The sequence below is a fragment of the Aotus nancymaae genome, unplaced genomic scaffold (assembly GCF_030222135.1).
Source record: "Aotus nancymaae isolate 86718 unplaced genomic scaffold, 86718_ANA_hifiasm-v0.15.2.pri h1tg000021l, whole genome shotgun sequence".
In the NCBI taxonomy this organism is placed as follows: domain Eukaryota; kingdom Metazoa; phylum Chordata; class Mammalia; order Primates; family Aotidae; genus Aotus; species Aotus nancymaae.
The window spans coordinates 4551826-4566673 of record NW_026988433.1 but is presented as its reverse complement, the minus strand read 5'-3'; the positions used below and the strand labels follow the sequence as shown (position 1 = coordinate 4566673).

The 14848-nt window shown below is 44.8% G+C and overlaps 1 protein-coding gene across 1 annotated transcript in view; it reads left to right on the top strand.

Moving 5' to 3' along the window:
* The window catches only part of TMEM132C (transmembrane protein 132C), a 280537-nt gene that overhangs the window by 232208 nt on the left and 33481 nt on the right, over positions 1-14848 (top strand). Inside the window, exon 4 of the mRNA XM_021668938.2 lies at positions 5173-5316. Within this exon, the coding sequence (XP_021524613.2) occupies positions 5173-5316 (144 nt within the window). The remainder of the gene's footprint in view (positions 1-5172; positions 5317-14848) is intronic.

Here is a 14848-nt window from a genome sequence, read left to right as displayed (position 1 = left end):
GCTCACCCTTTCCCCAGACACTCATAAAATCTGAACCCCCAAAGCTGCTTTACTAGGCAGGCGTCTGGTCTCTGAGCCACGAGGGTGTCTGTTTTCGTTCCATTTCCAGGGTCAGTCAGTTGTGGGTGGATAGACTGTTGGCTTGCCTGAGGCCATGCAGGAGCCCAGTGTCAAAAACCAGATCTGAGCCTGATGGCCTTTCCATGGCTATAGCCCCATCCCACACCCTTTCCCTTCTTTTTTATAGGATATAATTCTCATGCCATAAAATGTACTCTTTTAAAATATACAGTTCAGTGGTTCTTGGTATTTGCAAGGTTATGAACCATCATCCTGTCTAATTTCAAAACACTTTCATCTACACAAAAGGAAACCCCTTACCCATTACCAGTCACTTCCCTTCCCCACCCCCGCATCGCCTGGCCACCATGAATGCACTTGCTGTCTGTGGATTTGCCTGGTCTGGACACTTCATATGAATAGAACCGTATAAGCTGCGGCCTCTGTGTTGGGCTTGCTTCACTTCGCACAGCATTTTCAGGACCCACCCATGTTGTAGCACGCACGCATTCCTTTTTGTGGCTGAGTCGTCTTCCACTGTGTGGATGGAATACATTTCCTCACTCTTCTACTCTGCAAGAGAACCCTTGGGGGATACTCGAAGTGGGGCATTGCACACCCATTCCTGGGACAAATCCCCCATCTCTGCGGCCAGTCAGTCCAATTTTCCATTCACACTTCTGAGTCTTTTAACACTTCCATGTTAAGGAACATGGAATGACTTCATGATATTACTTCTATGTATGGGTGCATGTGCCTGTGTGTATGTGTGTGTGTCTATGTGTGTGTGCTTATGTGTGTGTATGTGAGTGCCTACTCTGTAGGCCTGCCACATCAATAACAGGCACACACAGGCACATGCACCCACACACAAGCACGCAGGGACCCACACAGGCACACACATGCACACAGGCACATGCACCCACACACAAGCACGCAGGGACCCACACAGGCACATGTACCCACACACAAGCACGCAGGGACCCACACAGGCACACACATGCACACAGGCACATGCACCCACACACAAGCACGCAGGGACCCACACAGGCACTCACACACACAGGCACATGCACCCACACACAAGCACGCAGGGACCCACACAGGCACACACATGCACACAGGCACATGCACCCACACACAAGCACGCAGGGACCCACACAGGCACATGTACCCACACACAAGCACGCAGGGACCCACACAGGCACACACATGCACACAGGCACATGCACCCACACACAAGCACGCAGGGACCCACACAGGCACTCACACACACAGGCACATGTACCCACACACAAGCACGCAGGGACCCACACAGGCACACACATGCACACAGGCACATGTACCCATACACGGAAGTCATTCCATGAAGTATTTCCATGTTCTTATTTATTTAAAAGTTAAAAATAGAATTCACCTAGAAAATGGCCAAACTAATTTACATTTATGAGGGTAAATCAAACAACAAAAATGTGTTTTCTCAGAAGCCTCAGGCTTTTTTCAAATTTGAAATGACCGTGATTTAAAGAACCCTATCTTATTGATTCTTTTCAGCAAAACAGAACAGTTCTCTGATTTATGATGGAAGTGGGTGGGGGGCTTCAGAGTAGGGTAAAAGGAGAGGTGAAACATTTAATAATACAAAAGCTTCCAAGTCATACTTCTGCCTTCGTCGGGTTCTGTGAGGCCCTGAGATGGTGTTCGCAAGCGGTCTCTAAGACCTGCTGGGGCGTGCAGGAATTGCACACCTGTGTGCTTTCAGGAAGAGGGCTGCCTTCTGTGATGCTGAACTTGTCAGAGCCGAATGGGGCCAGAGGGAAGGCAGCCAGCAGTGTTAACCTTCCTATGCGCAGTGCTAAGTGGCAGCATAAAGGAAGCGGCGTCCACACCCAGGCAGCCATGCACACGATGTGTCCTTCTTGAGCCAGTGGGGGTTTGGGTGGGTTTCAGAAGACAGAACAATTGTATACACATAAATAGTGCACTAGGCATATTGCTGTGAATTGGCCTCAGCTAAAAAGGTATTTGAGAGCTGCAGCCAGATGCAAAGAACTCTGTAGGCCTGCCACATCAATATCGTAAACACACAGGCACTCACACATACACAGACACAGGCACTCACACATACACAGAGGCACATGCACCCATATGCACACAGGCACTCATGCATATACACACAGGCACACACAGGCACTTGCCCATGCACACACACGAAGACACTCGCACATACACAAACACAGGCACACACACACACAAACACAAGCACTCACACATACCCAAATACAGGCACACACACAGGCACATGTACCCATATACACACAGGCACTCACACACAGACACACGTATCCATATGTGCACATTCACAGGCACTTGCACAATTGCACTCATGCAATTTAGGGATAGGGAGTGTTAGAGTGTGTGAATGTGTGTGTGTGTGTGAAATTGCAACAACCATTGGAAAACTAATCACAATTTAGGAATAGGGAGTGTTAGAGTGTGTGTGTGTGTATGTGTGTGTGTGAGAGAGAGAGAGAAAGAGAGAGAGAATGTGTGTGTGTGAGTGTGTGTGTGTAATTGCAACAGCTGTTAGAAAACTAATCACAGTCCATGAGGGAATGTGCTGTCTTAATGAAGCCATTGGCCAAAAACCATTCTGAGAGAGAAAATGTAAAGACTGAACTCTGAGCACATTACCTGTAATGAACCTGAAAATAGACTTGGGGAATTTCTAAAGTATTCTTAGCCTCCGTAATAGCCATTGCACAAGCTGCCCGGATTGCAGCGCATCTCCAGGAATCCCATGGACCTGGGAGAAGACACGGCCGAGGGTGATGGAACTGCCAGCTGATGCAAAAGCAGCAGAGAGGCCAAGCCTCTACTTACAACTCATAGCTCTTTCAACTGAGCTCTTGTTTAATGCAAAAGGTCATTTTCGTGTCAGTTGCTTCCCTGGAGAAAGAATGGAGAAAATCTTTTTTCCTTCCATCTCCGCTTCACACCAGTGTTTCTGGAGAGGGACTTTGGAAGAAACTGGCATCATTAGATGTCCCAAAGCCAAAGGCCTTTTTGCATTTTCATCTGTTCTTAAAGAAAAGGATTATAAAAAGGCAGTCAGGTAGTATCCTACAAAATCAAATAGAAAGTGTTTTCTTCAGCACCTTGCAAATCACAACATACGTGAAAGGTATGATGCTAGTAGTTTTGCATGAAGTCATCTGAGCAGGATAAATCAAAGTCCTCATGGCTGTGATGGAATGGGCTCCCATGGAGCAACAGGGGAAGGCCATTTGCTTTGCTTTAGTCTTCATTTAAAAAAATAATAAAGCTGCCAAGCACAATGGCCCAAGCCTGTAATTGTGGCACTTTGGGAGACTGAGGTGGGAGGATTGCTTGAAGCTAGGAGTTCAAGACCAGTCTGGACAACATAGCAAGACCCTATCTCTACAAGAAAAGTAAAAAATTAGAAAAAAATTATCTGGGCATGGTGACACCCACCTATGGTGGCAGCATTTTGGTAGGCCAAGGTGAGAGGATCGCTCGAGGCTAAGAGTTCAAGACCAGTCTGGGCAACATAGTGAGACCCCATTTCAAAAGAAAAAAACAAAAGAATAGAAATGGTTGAAGATGGGGGAAAGGGCGATGAAGGGGGAAAGGGAGATGAAGGGGGAAAGGGAGATGAAGGGGGAAAGGGAGATGAAGGGGGAAAGGGAGATGAAGGGGGGAAAGGGAGATGAAGGGGGAAAGGGAGATGAAGGGGGGAAAGGGCGATGAAGGGGGAAAGGGAGATGAAGGGGGAAAGGGAGATGAAGGGGGAAAGGGCGATGAAGGGGGAAAGGGAGATGAAGGGGGAAAGGGCGATGAAGGGGGAAAGGGAGATGAAGGGGCAAAGGGAGATGAAGGGGGAAAGGGAGATGCAGGGGCAAAGGGAGATGAAGGGGGAAAGGGAGATGAAGGGGGAAAGGGAGATGCAGGGGCAAAGGGAGATGAAGGGGGAAAGGGAGATGCAGGGGGAAAAAGAGGTCAAGAAAACTACCAGAATATGGCACACTGTTTGGCCGTTTGGGCACAATCATATTCCATGCTATAGGCATTTCAGATGAGCCAATAAATTTCCCTTATACATAAGGTTAAAAAAAAAAAAAAGAAATGGTTGAAGACATTCCTTCCACCTTACTCGGGAGACACTGCCCATTATTTCCTGCTTTTAGTAGTCTTGAAGGTGATCCGGCCTTTGCAAAGCCTTCTTGAGCTCTTCCTTTGATGCTGGGAGCAATCCAGGATCTAGCCCGTGAGGATCTCTATTAGTTTCCTGATGTTGCTATGACAAATTAACACGAATGTATTATCCCTCAATTCTGGAGGGCAGAAGTCTGAAGTGAGTCTTAAAGGGCTCAAGTTAAGACGCTGGGATGGCTGCTTCTGGAAGCTCTCAGGGAAAATCTGTTCTTTGCCTTCTCCAGCTTGCTTCTAGAGGCTGTTTACCTCTCTTGGCTCATGGCCATATCACTCTGACCTCTGCCTCCACTGCCACACCTCCTCATCTTCCTCTGGCCTTCATGGCTCCCTCTTATAAGGACTTTAGGATGACTGGATCCACCTAGATAATCCAGGATAATCCTTCCATCCCAAGATCCTACTTCAGTCCTGCCTGCAGTGTCCCTTTTACCAGGTAAGGTAACATATTCACAGACCCCAGAGATTAGATCATGGATATCTTCTACAGCGGGTGAGAGGAAAGCATTACTCAACCTATTATGGTTCTCTAAGGTACCCAGAATTAGTTTCTGTTGCTTCCAACCAAAACCTAACTGATGTATTTCTTCCACTTGATCTCTACAATAGAGAAAAAGAATAAATACCTTTTGACTATTGTTGAAAACTAGGAAGATGATCGTAGATAAACTAAAAGTAAATTGTTGAACATTCTTGGTAAATTGTTCCAAAGAATAACCCTTTATTCCCAGTCCCGGCACAGTGTGTAAATGGTACAGTGTGTCTAGTCCAGATGAGGACAGCCTGGTGTTTACCCCAGGAGGTTCCCCCTAGAATCGTCCAGTTCCCAACAGAATGGACTATCTCCCTTGACCCAGTGTGTCTGATTCTTTTTGGCAGGACACTGAAATTCTGAACACTGCCATACTCACAGGAAAGACAGTCGCCATGCCCATCAAGGTGGTCTCTGTGGAGGAGAACAGTGCCGTGACGGACATCTCAGAGGCGGTGGAGTGCAAGTCCACAGATGAGGACGTTGTCAAAGTAAGTCATTCCACAGCCAGCTGGATGGAACTGGTGGGACTTTCGCTTGGACATCCCATTTGCTAAGAACATCCATACTGAAATATACGAGGTTCAACTGTACAGAGGCTTGTGTGCAACACACTCCAGCCGATCCACTCAACGTTCCCATTGCCGTTTCTTTGTTTTGGCATCATGCCGGCCTAGTTGGGGCTTTTAGTTGATTCCTGACTTTCTTCCCTTTATTTGACAATTGAAAATTCTGTGTGTGTGTGTGTGTGTGTCTGTCTGTGTGTATAATGTACAACATATTATTGTAGAATACATATACATTAGGAAATGGCTAAATTCAGCTGTTAGGCTGGTGCAAAGGTAATTGTGATTCTTGCCATTACTTTTAAGTGCCAGAACCCACAATTATTTTTGTACCGTCCTAGTAATTAACATATGAATTACCTCACATGCTTTTTTTTTTTTTTTTTTTTTTTGGTCTGATGAGAACTTAATCTACTCTCTTGGCAATTATCAAGAATATGTTATTACACTCTAGGAGGCTGAAGTGGGCGGATCACCTGAGGTCAGAAGTTCGAGACCAACCTGGCCAGCGTGGTGAAACCCCATCTCTACTAAAAATACAAAAATTAGCTGGACGTGGTGATGTGCACCCACAGTCCTAGCTACTTGGGAGGCTGAGATAGGATAATCACTTGAACCCAGGAGGCAGAGTTGCAGTGAGCCGAGATCCTGCCACTGCACTCCAGCCTGCGTGACAGAGACTCTGTCTCAAAAAAAAAAAAAAAGAATATATTATTAATAACCAAATTCAACATATTGTACCAAAAAACTCTTGAACATAATCCTTCTCCTGTCTAACTGATATTTTGTACCCTTTGACCAGTATCTCCACAACTGTCCCCTTACCCAGCCCCTGGCAACTGCCATTCTAGCTCTGCTTCTATCAGTTCAACTCTGTACCTGAGATCATGCAGTGTTTGTCTTTCTGTGCCTGGCTTACTTCACTTAACATGATGTCCTGTGGGTTCGTCCGTGTTCTAACAAGTAATAGGATTTCCTTTTTGTTTTAAGGCTGAATAGTCTACCCCTGTGTTTGTGTACCACATTCTCTTTACCCACTTAACCCTTGATGGACCATCAGTGGTGCCTTGGACTATGGGTCAAACCCTGAATGCCTACTGTAGCTAAGCAGGTGACTTAAATCAGTGGTAAACTGGATCTGCCTGTTCTAGAAGGCAGCCAAGATTCTGCTCTTTGTCTTTCCAGCAAGGAAATTGCTAGAACCAGTTGTGATCATGAGGTAATAGGAGTTCAGTATTTTATGTCTTCAAAAGAATGGGAAACATAGATTTTGGGGTGGGGGGAACCTTGTTTTTCAAAGTTAGCAATAAATTATAATTTTTTAATGGGCAAAAAAATAAAAAGCAAAATCCATTTGCATAACGGGTTGGACCGTGGGGTAACTGTTTAAAAGCACTCTTCTAGAGTAGGGGTTGGCAAGCCAGGAGCCATGGGCCAAACCTAGTCACCGCCTATTTTGTAAATAAAGTTTTATTGGAACACGGCCACTCAAATTCACTTCTATTTAGCCTGTGGCTGCCTTGGGGGCTACCACAGGAGAATTGAGTAGTCGACAGAAATCATATGGCTTAGAAAGTCTAAAATATCCAGCATTTTGCTTTTCTCAGAAAAGGTTTGCCTGGAGTCATGTGTGCTCTAGAGTTTTCAGGTTTTTGAAGAAAGAACTGCAGTTCCTGGTGTTTCCTATCATTAGTCACGATGCTACAGCACAATGTTTGCTTGAAGAATAAGGCACTGCAAGGGCTTCACCGAGCCGGAAATGGGGTCTCTGTGTGCTTTTTGTCATCCCTAGAAACACATCCAGAAAAAAACAAAAATCAAAGAAAAGCATTCAGGTAGTGGTTTTTCATTTTTGTTTCCCTCGAATAGAGTCTGACAGACAGCAATCAGTCTTTTCTCTGGTGTTTAAAGCTCCATGTCTGAGCAGACAAGAAGAACCTTACGAACTGTTGAGATGGAGAAACGGCTTGGAAAAAATACTTCCCTACAAACTCTACCCCCAGAACAAGCAACAGACCCCCATGCTAGATTGTCCACTGCACTCAGGACCACCATCAGACAGTGATGTCCACACTCAACCATGACAGCATTCCGGTAGGGGGCAGTAAACGTTCCAGCAACATCCGTATATTATGACCATCCTTCTGACTGTTGGAGGTAGTGTCTCAAGGAAGGGCTTTTTTCCCTAATTCACCCAAAAGTGATATATGGGCTGTGGTGGCCTTGAATCCAGAGTGCTTTAACAGAAAGACCACAAGGCCCATGGCAGGAAGAGGAAAAGGGAGAGGAAGTTCTACACCACACTGTCCAGTAAAAACCCAAGGTGAGCCACATAAGAGATTTTAAATTTTCTAATAGTCACGTTCAAAAAAAGTTTTAAGAAAAGTTGAATTTAATTGTAATAATGCATTGTGTTTAACCCATTATATTAAAACATTATCATTTCCCCCATGTAATATATATAAACATTAATAATGAGATATTTTACGTTTTTCTACACTAAGTCTTTGGAATGTAGTGTGTGTTTTATACTAACAGCACATCTAAACCGAAACTAGCCCCATTTCCGGTGCTTCGTAGCCATGTGTGGCTTGTGGTTCCCGCAGTGGACAGCACAGGTCCTTGCCGTTGTTGGCCTTTGTTACTGATTTACAGACCCCCTAAAAGCCAGAGCCCTTGATGACTGTCACGTGTTGATAGGACAGCTCCAGCAATGATAACTTTTCTAGAGGTAAAGAACCTATCTTTTAGCCTCCAAAACCCAAGATGGAAACAACCTGAAATTGATCACAGCTGTATACATAGCCACCCTTAGCTACCTTAAAACAATGTTGACATGGAGTCCATGACTAGTATGTCCAGGAATTATCATCAGTGTCTTTAGGGAAATAAATACATTCAAACAGAAAACTGCCTCCTGAAATGAATCCAGAGTTGATACCCCTGGCTGTTGACAAAGCAATGTGAAATCTGAGTCAGCAGAAGCTGGGTGAGGACATCTGAGCAGGCAGGCTTGGTGTACATGAGCACAGTCCCTAGGCCCCAGGCTTAGCTTGTGGCCTGGGGTCTGATGAGAGCAATGATACTTGCAGTGCCAGTTGGGGACAGCTCAGGATGCCGTGGAGAGAAGAGGGGAGGGAGCTGACATTTAATCAGAGCCAGCTCTGCAGCAGGCCCATGAGGTTTTTGGATTTAGTCAAGAATTCTGAAGACTCCAAGACTGCACCCTAGTGTAAACTGGCAAATCAAACTGTCACCGTTTTATGGATGCTGGCAGAAGACAAAAGACCCCAGGGTCAGAGACAAAGGACAGCCACTGTATCAGCATCTTTCTGTACCAGTTGCCTGGACTTCAGTTCCCACAGGGTTATGCAGAGGGAGCCAGTGACACTTGCACGTGTAACGGATTGGGTTTCAGAAGAGGAATCCTGACCTTAGAGAATGTGTGTCTTTTCTAATGGGTGGTATTACAGCCTGTATGTTTGTATCCCACCCTGAATTCATATGTTGAAGCCCTTAACACCCAATGCAATGATATTAGAGGTAGGGCCTTTGGGAATTAACTAGGCTTCGATGAAGTCGTGAGTGTGGACCTCCCGTGATGGGAGCAGTACACTTATAAGAAGAGGAAAAGAGACAGAGCTTGCCGTCTCTCCCTTATGTGAGGACATAGCAAGAGGGCAGCAGTCTGCAAGCCAGGAAGAGGGCTCTCAGCAGGACCCAACCATTCTGGCATCCTCCTTTCAGACTTCCCAGTCTCCAGAACTGTGAGAAATAAGTGTGTGTCATTTAAGCCACCTGACTTATGGTATTCTGTAAAAGCAGGCCATCCTGACTTAAGGCAGGCAGGAAGCCTGCCTGACCTCCCCAAAGAGACGACGCCTTTATCATCCTGGACCTTAAGCGTGTCTGCCCTTTGCTCCAGAAGAAGGCACTGTCCTTCCAAGACTGTTCACTATATAAAACACCTTTGAAAAGACCTTTCAGAACCAAAACAGTCAGTGCTGTGCTTGTACAATGTGAGGAGATGCAAGAGTGTCATGGAGACTTTCTCCCAAAGAATTCTTCGTGGCTTTGCCACATTCAAGTCATGAAGTCTTGGGTGATTCATAGTGTTCCCTCCAGTACTCAGTCTCCTTCTTAGTAAAATGGGGATGAGCATAGTTACTAATTCAAAAGGTCAGCATGAGGATTAATCAGTTTTACAAATCCAGCAGAGAACGTGACCTAGTAGCCAGCATATAGGAAGTGCTTAATAACTCAGAGTCAACTCTGGTCACCTCATGTAATCCTCTGATTGGGTAGATCAGGGATTAAGACTGGAGGCTTACAAGTGTATTTTGCGTGCTATGCACAGTGTTGCTTAAAAAGATCAGAACAGAATGCAACTCATTTCAAGTGTACAATTCTATGATTTTTAGTAAATTATGCTAAGTTCGGCAACCATCACCACGATCCAATGTTAGAACATTTTTGTCACAGTTAATCCCCATCCTCTAAGCCGTCGCTAAGCCGGTTTCTGTCACTGTAGACTTGCCTGCTGTGGGCGTGTCCCGTGAATGACAGCATACAATGCGTGGTCCTTGCGTCCCCTTCTTCCACTTAGCGTTATGCTTTTGAAGCTCATCTACATGCTAGCATGCGGCAGTCATGTGCTTCTTTTATTGCTGAATAATATTCCACTGTATGGATATGCCACATTTTGTTCATCCATTCACCCAGTTGGGTTGTTTCTACTTTTTAAATGTTTCATCCATTTATGAATAATGCTGCAATGAATATTCACATTTATGCCTTTGTGTGGACTTACATTTGCATTCCTCTTGAGTAGATGCAGAGGAGTAGAATGCCTTGGTCGTATGATAATCTTCCATTTAATGTTTGAGAAACTGCCAAACTTTTCTCCAAAGTGGCTGCATCATTTTGCATTCTCACAAGTTATATCTGAAGGTTCCCCCTCCAGCTTATTGGGAAAATCCCGCAGATCTGGGAGAGCTACAGCGTGCTCACCTGGCAACACTGTGGGGTGCTCTTTATTTATTTCTTTTTCTTTTTCTATCAGTTATTGGGTACAGGTGGTATTTGGTTACATGAGTAAGTTCTTTAGTGGTGATCTGTGAGATTTTTGGTGCACCCATCCCCCAAGCAGTATATACACTGCATCATATCTGTAGCTCATTGTATCATCCTAATGCCTTTGCATCCTCATAGCTTGGCTCCCACTGGCACCTTCTGACTTGTCACAGTTGCCTTATATCTGGTCCGTTTCCATTATCTGCTTGGCCCGTGTAAACATTTGAATGTGTGTAGATGGAACTATACCCATTGGGTAAATATGGAGGCTGAGGTTCTGGAGGACGTGGGTTTTATTATTTTTATTCCTAGCTTTTCCTTTTTTCCTTCCTTCCTTCTTTCCTTCCTTTCTTCCTCTTTTCCTCCTCAATTTCATTCAGCCAACATTTATTAACCAACTACCGCATTTAAGGTTCGTGATTTGGTAAGGAAGAAACAGATGAAGAAAGTGCATCTCTCAGGTCTCACGGCCAAAGAGAAGAGGTAGACGTGTGAGACGTCATTACGCATGCCAACTCACTTGCTCCTCACAACACCTGCATTATCGCTGGTATTCATTCCCTCTTAGAGTAGCAGAAACTGAGGCTCGGAAAACGGAGGCCACTTGCCTGAGGTCACACAGCTTGCACATGGCAGAGAAGGTATTCTAACTAGAGGGCCAAAAGCTCTTGATCATTAGGCAATATAATCTCTGTACATTCAAATTTTGCTTAGCTTTTTACTTGTATTTGGCATTTCAAACTTATTTCAAAGGTTGTAGTGACTAGACAGAGTATACTATATACCCTTTACTGAGGTTCAACTATTGTCAGTATTTAACCCATTTGCTTTATCATAGTTTCAGTCTCTCTCTCTCTTCCCACCCTCTAGCTAGACAGACAGGTAGGTAAGTAGATGGATAGATGGATTGATGGGCGGATAGGTGAATAGATGGGTGGGTGGACAGATAGAAGAAGGGAAATAGATGATAGATAGATAGATAGATAGATAGATAGATAGATAGATAGATAGATAGATAAGATAAGAGACAGGTGATTAATAGATAGGTGATAGGTTAGATAGATAAGTGATAGATAGGTGGTAGATTTAGATAGATGATAGATAAATAGACAAATGATTAATAGATGCTTGATGGATAAATGATAGATTAGATAGATGGTAGATTTAGATAGATGTTAGATTGATTGATTGATGGATTTGTTTCTGGACCACTTCAGAGCAAGTTACATATAATCATGGCCTTTTAATTCTAACTAGTTCAATGTGTATTTCCTAAGAATAAGAATATTCTTTTACACACCCACAGTCATCACTTCAGTTAATTTAATGTTGATGCAATACGTTATCTAATCCATATTCTGTTTTCCAATTCTGTCAGTTGGCCAACCACGTCTTGTAGAGCATATTTACCTGCAGTACAAGATCCAGTCTAGAGTCACATCACATTTAAGTGTCTCGCACTCTAGTCTCCGTTAAGCCGAGCAGGTCCTTAGCGTTGCCCTGTCCTTTAAGACACAGAATACTCTTAAGAAATTCAGTCTTTTTTTCTTTTTAAATAGAATATTCCTCATTTGAAGTTTCCCAGTATTTCTTCATATTTTCATTCCAGCAAGGATAACTGTATAAGTGATGATATATGTACATACTTGTTTCATTTATGTTTGTGGGCTTTTAAATCACCCTGAAATCGTTTGGTGGGCATTCTTTCTGATTATATAAATGATAAATAAAATTTGCCTAAAATAATAATGGTTCCAGAAAACTTTAAGAAAGAATTGCCTTTATACCCATCACCCTTAGAAAACCATTGTAAACATTTTAGTAATCATTTGTTACACATATATACCCACATATGGAGATACTTTTATAAGAATAAGATAATATCATACATACTGTTTTTTGTTAACCACAAACTGTCTTATTGGCAAATCTATGCACACATATACACACACCCACACACGTGTTTACATACATTCAATGCACACGTATAAGGGTTTTTCAGTCCTGGTTTGTCTGGCAGAAATAGAGCCATATCTTTACACATTTCTGCCTATCCCTTCTCTCACCTTGCAATGCATCGTGAATATCCCTGCCTTGGAGCACTTGGAAAATGAAGCCAGGCCAGTGTGTAGTGTAGAAGAATCGTACGAGCCGAAGAGTCTGGCCTGCAATGCGCAGGTTCACAGGAGTCATAATATCTGAAAGGGAGCCAGCCTTGGACGTTGGCCTCTCTGTGATTCACATTCAAAAGGTGAAGGAGCAGCACCTAGAGAAGGACGTGGCTTGCCCAACAGTAACCCCAGGAACAGTAATAGGAGGAAAAACACGAGTACAGACGAGCAGCTGCAATGCCCAAGTGTCCATCATAGAGGACCTCATCTACAGGGCCGTGCTTTAAAGCATCTTCGAAATAAAGCTGTGTCTTGCAGTTGGTGACATGGCACAGACTACCCGGCCGTGGTTTTCTTACGTGTGGTGTCACAGAGATTTAGCAATATCCAGTCCTTGTTTTTCACAGGTCACATACACTCTATTAAACACAGATGTATTAGCCATTTTCTAGGTACCATTCTGGTGTCAGGGACACAGCATTAAGTAGAACAGATGCGGTCCCTGCCCTCAGGGAAGCGGCACGCTAGTGGCAGAGAGAAGCAGGGAATAAGAAAATGCATGAGAAGCTTACGGAGATGATGGGCACTATGAAGAGGATGCTGTGCTGGGGGGGGCTTGGCGGGGGCTACTGGGGATGGGATTGTCCTCAAGGAGGGGACACTGGAGCTGAGCAAGTTGGCAAGGAAAATAATGATTATTATTTTTTTAATTGTACTTTAGGTTCTGGGGTACATGTGCAGATCATGCAGGATTATTGCATAGGTACATACATGGCAATGTGGTTTGCTGCCTCCATCCCCCCCATCACCTATATCTGGCATTTCTCCTCATGTTATCCCTCCCCAACCTCCCCACCCCCAGCTGTCCACCCCCTAGCCCTAGCCCTCCCCAACAGACCCCAGTGTGTGATGCTCCCCTCCCTGTGTCCGCATGTTCTCATTGTTCAACACCCGCCTATGAGTGAGAACATGCGGTGTTTGATTTTCTGTTCTTGTGTCAGTTTGCTGAGAATGATGGTTTTCAGATTCATCTATGTCGCTACAAAGGACATGAGCTCATCGTTTTTTATGGCTGCATAGTATTCCATGGTGTATATGTGCCACAGGAAAATAATGATAATTAATGCCTGCACCTGACTGTACCCCTATTTGCACAGCACCCTATGTACATCCCCTCACCCTAATGCACTGACACACAATACCTCACTCTGTGCTCCCTGTGTGCCCCCACCCTGGTCATCAGCCCTATGTGCTTTTCACAGGACCCCTGCAGCCATGGGTTGGTAGGCACTGCCCAGGACAGGGTGGGGCTGCTGAGATTTAAAGCATCATCAGAGAAAGTTGATCTATTGAATTTCCAGTGCAGCCTGCCTGACCTCCAGGGCACGATTCCAGCTAATGGATCCCAGTGCAGAGCTAAACATAATGCATTTGGGCAACGAGCAGGCCTGGCTTTTCCCCAGTGACCAAAGATGCCTGCATTGGCTCCGGCACACAGAGAGCAACCTTGCTCAGCCAACAGCCTGATCGTTGCTCGGAGCTCAGGCTCCTGTCAGCAGTAAACTCTCTCTGTGTTGAACCTACTATTGGTTTTGCAGGCTCTGAGTCCTTGAGAGTGTGAAGTTCTGTGGTAACAGCCCTAAGTTTTTAAGGCATCAACAGGATGCATTGCTGCTTTCGGGTGGAATCCCTCCCTAAGCAGGAAGGTGGGAAGAAGAGAGTTTTCTATTTGTATTTGTCATGACGGAGGGGATTTGGAAGAAACTCTGGAAGGTCTTTATCCTCAAGAGCCGTTTGGTTCTCAGATGGAAGAAAATTAAAGAGAACAAAGCAATTCCCGGAATCCAGAAGTCCCGGGCTCCAAGCCAAGCTGGGTGGCATTGCCCTATGATGGGCCCTTTGTGGACTCGGGGTCCCTGCTGTAAAGCGAGGATGTACCTTCCTTGAGGGGTTCTTGTAGCGCCTGCATCCCTCCATCTGGGATTCAAAGTACAGTTTAAATGGCATGATTAAGAGCTTGAACTCTGCCACTGACAAGTTCTTCTTTAAGCCTCAGTTCTTCCATCTGCAAAATGGGGGAAGACCCAGGCCTACCCCAGGTGATTGTTGTGAGTTCGAACGCAGTCATCCATCTGAAGCATGCAGGACGATGCCTTTGTGTCAGCTCTTACCCAGGCTGCCCTAGACCAGTGGTTCTCTGTGGGGCAGTTGAAACCCCACTGAGAACATCTAGCAATGTCTGGAGACGTTTGTGGTTGTCACACCTGGAGCAG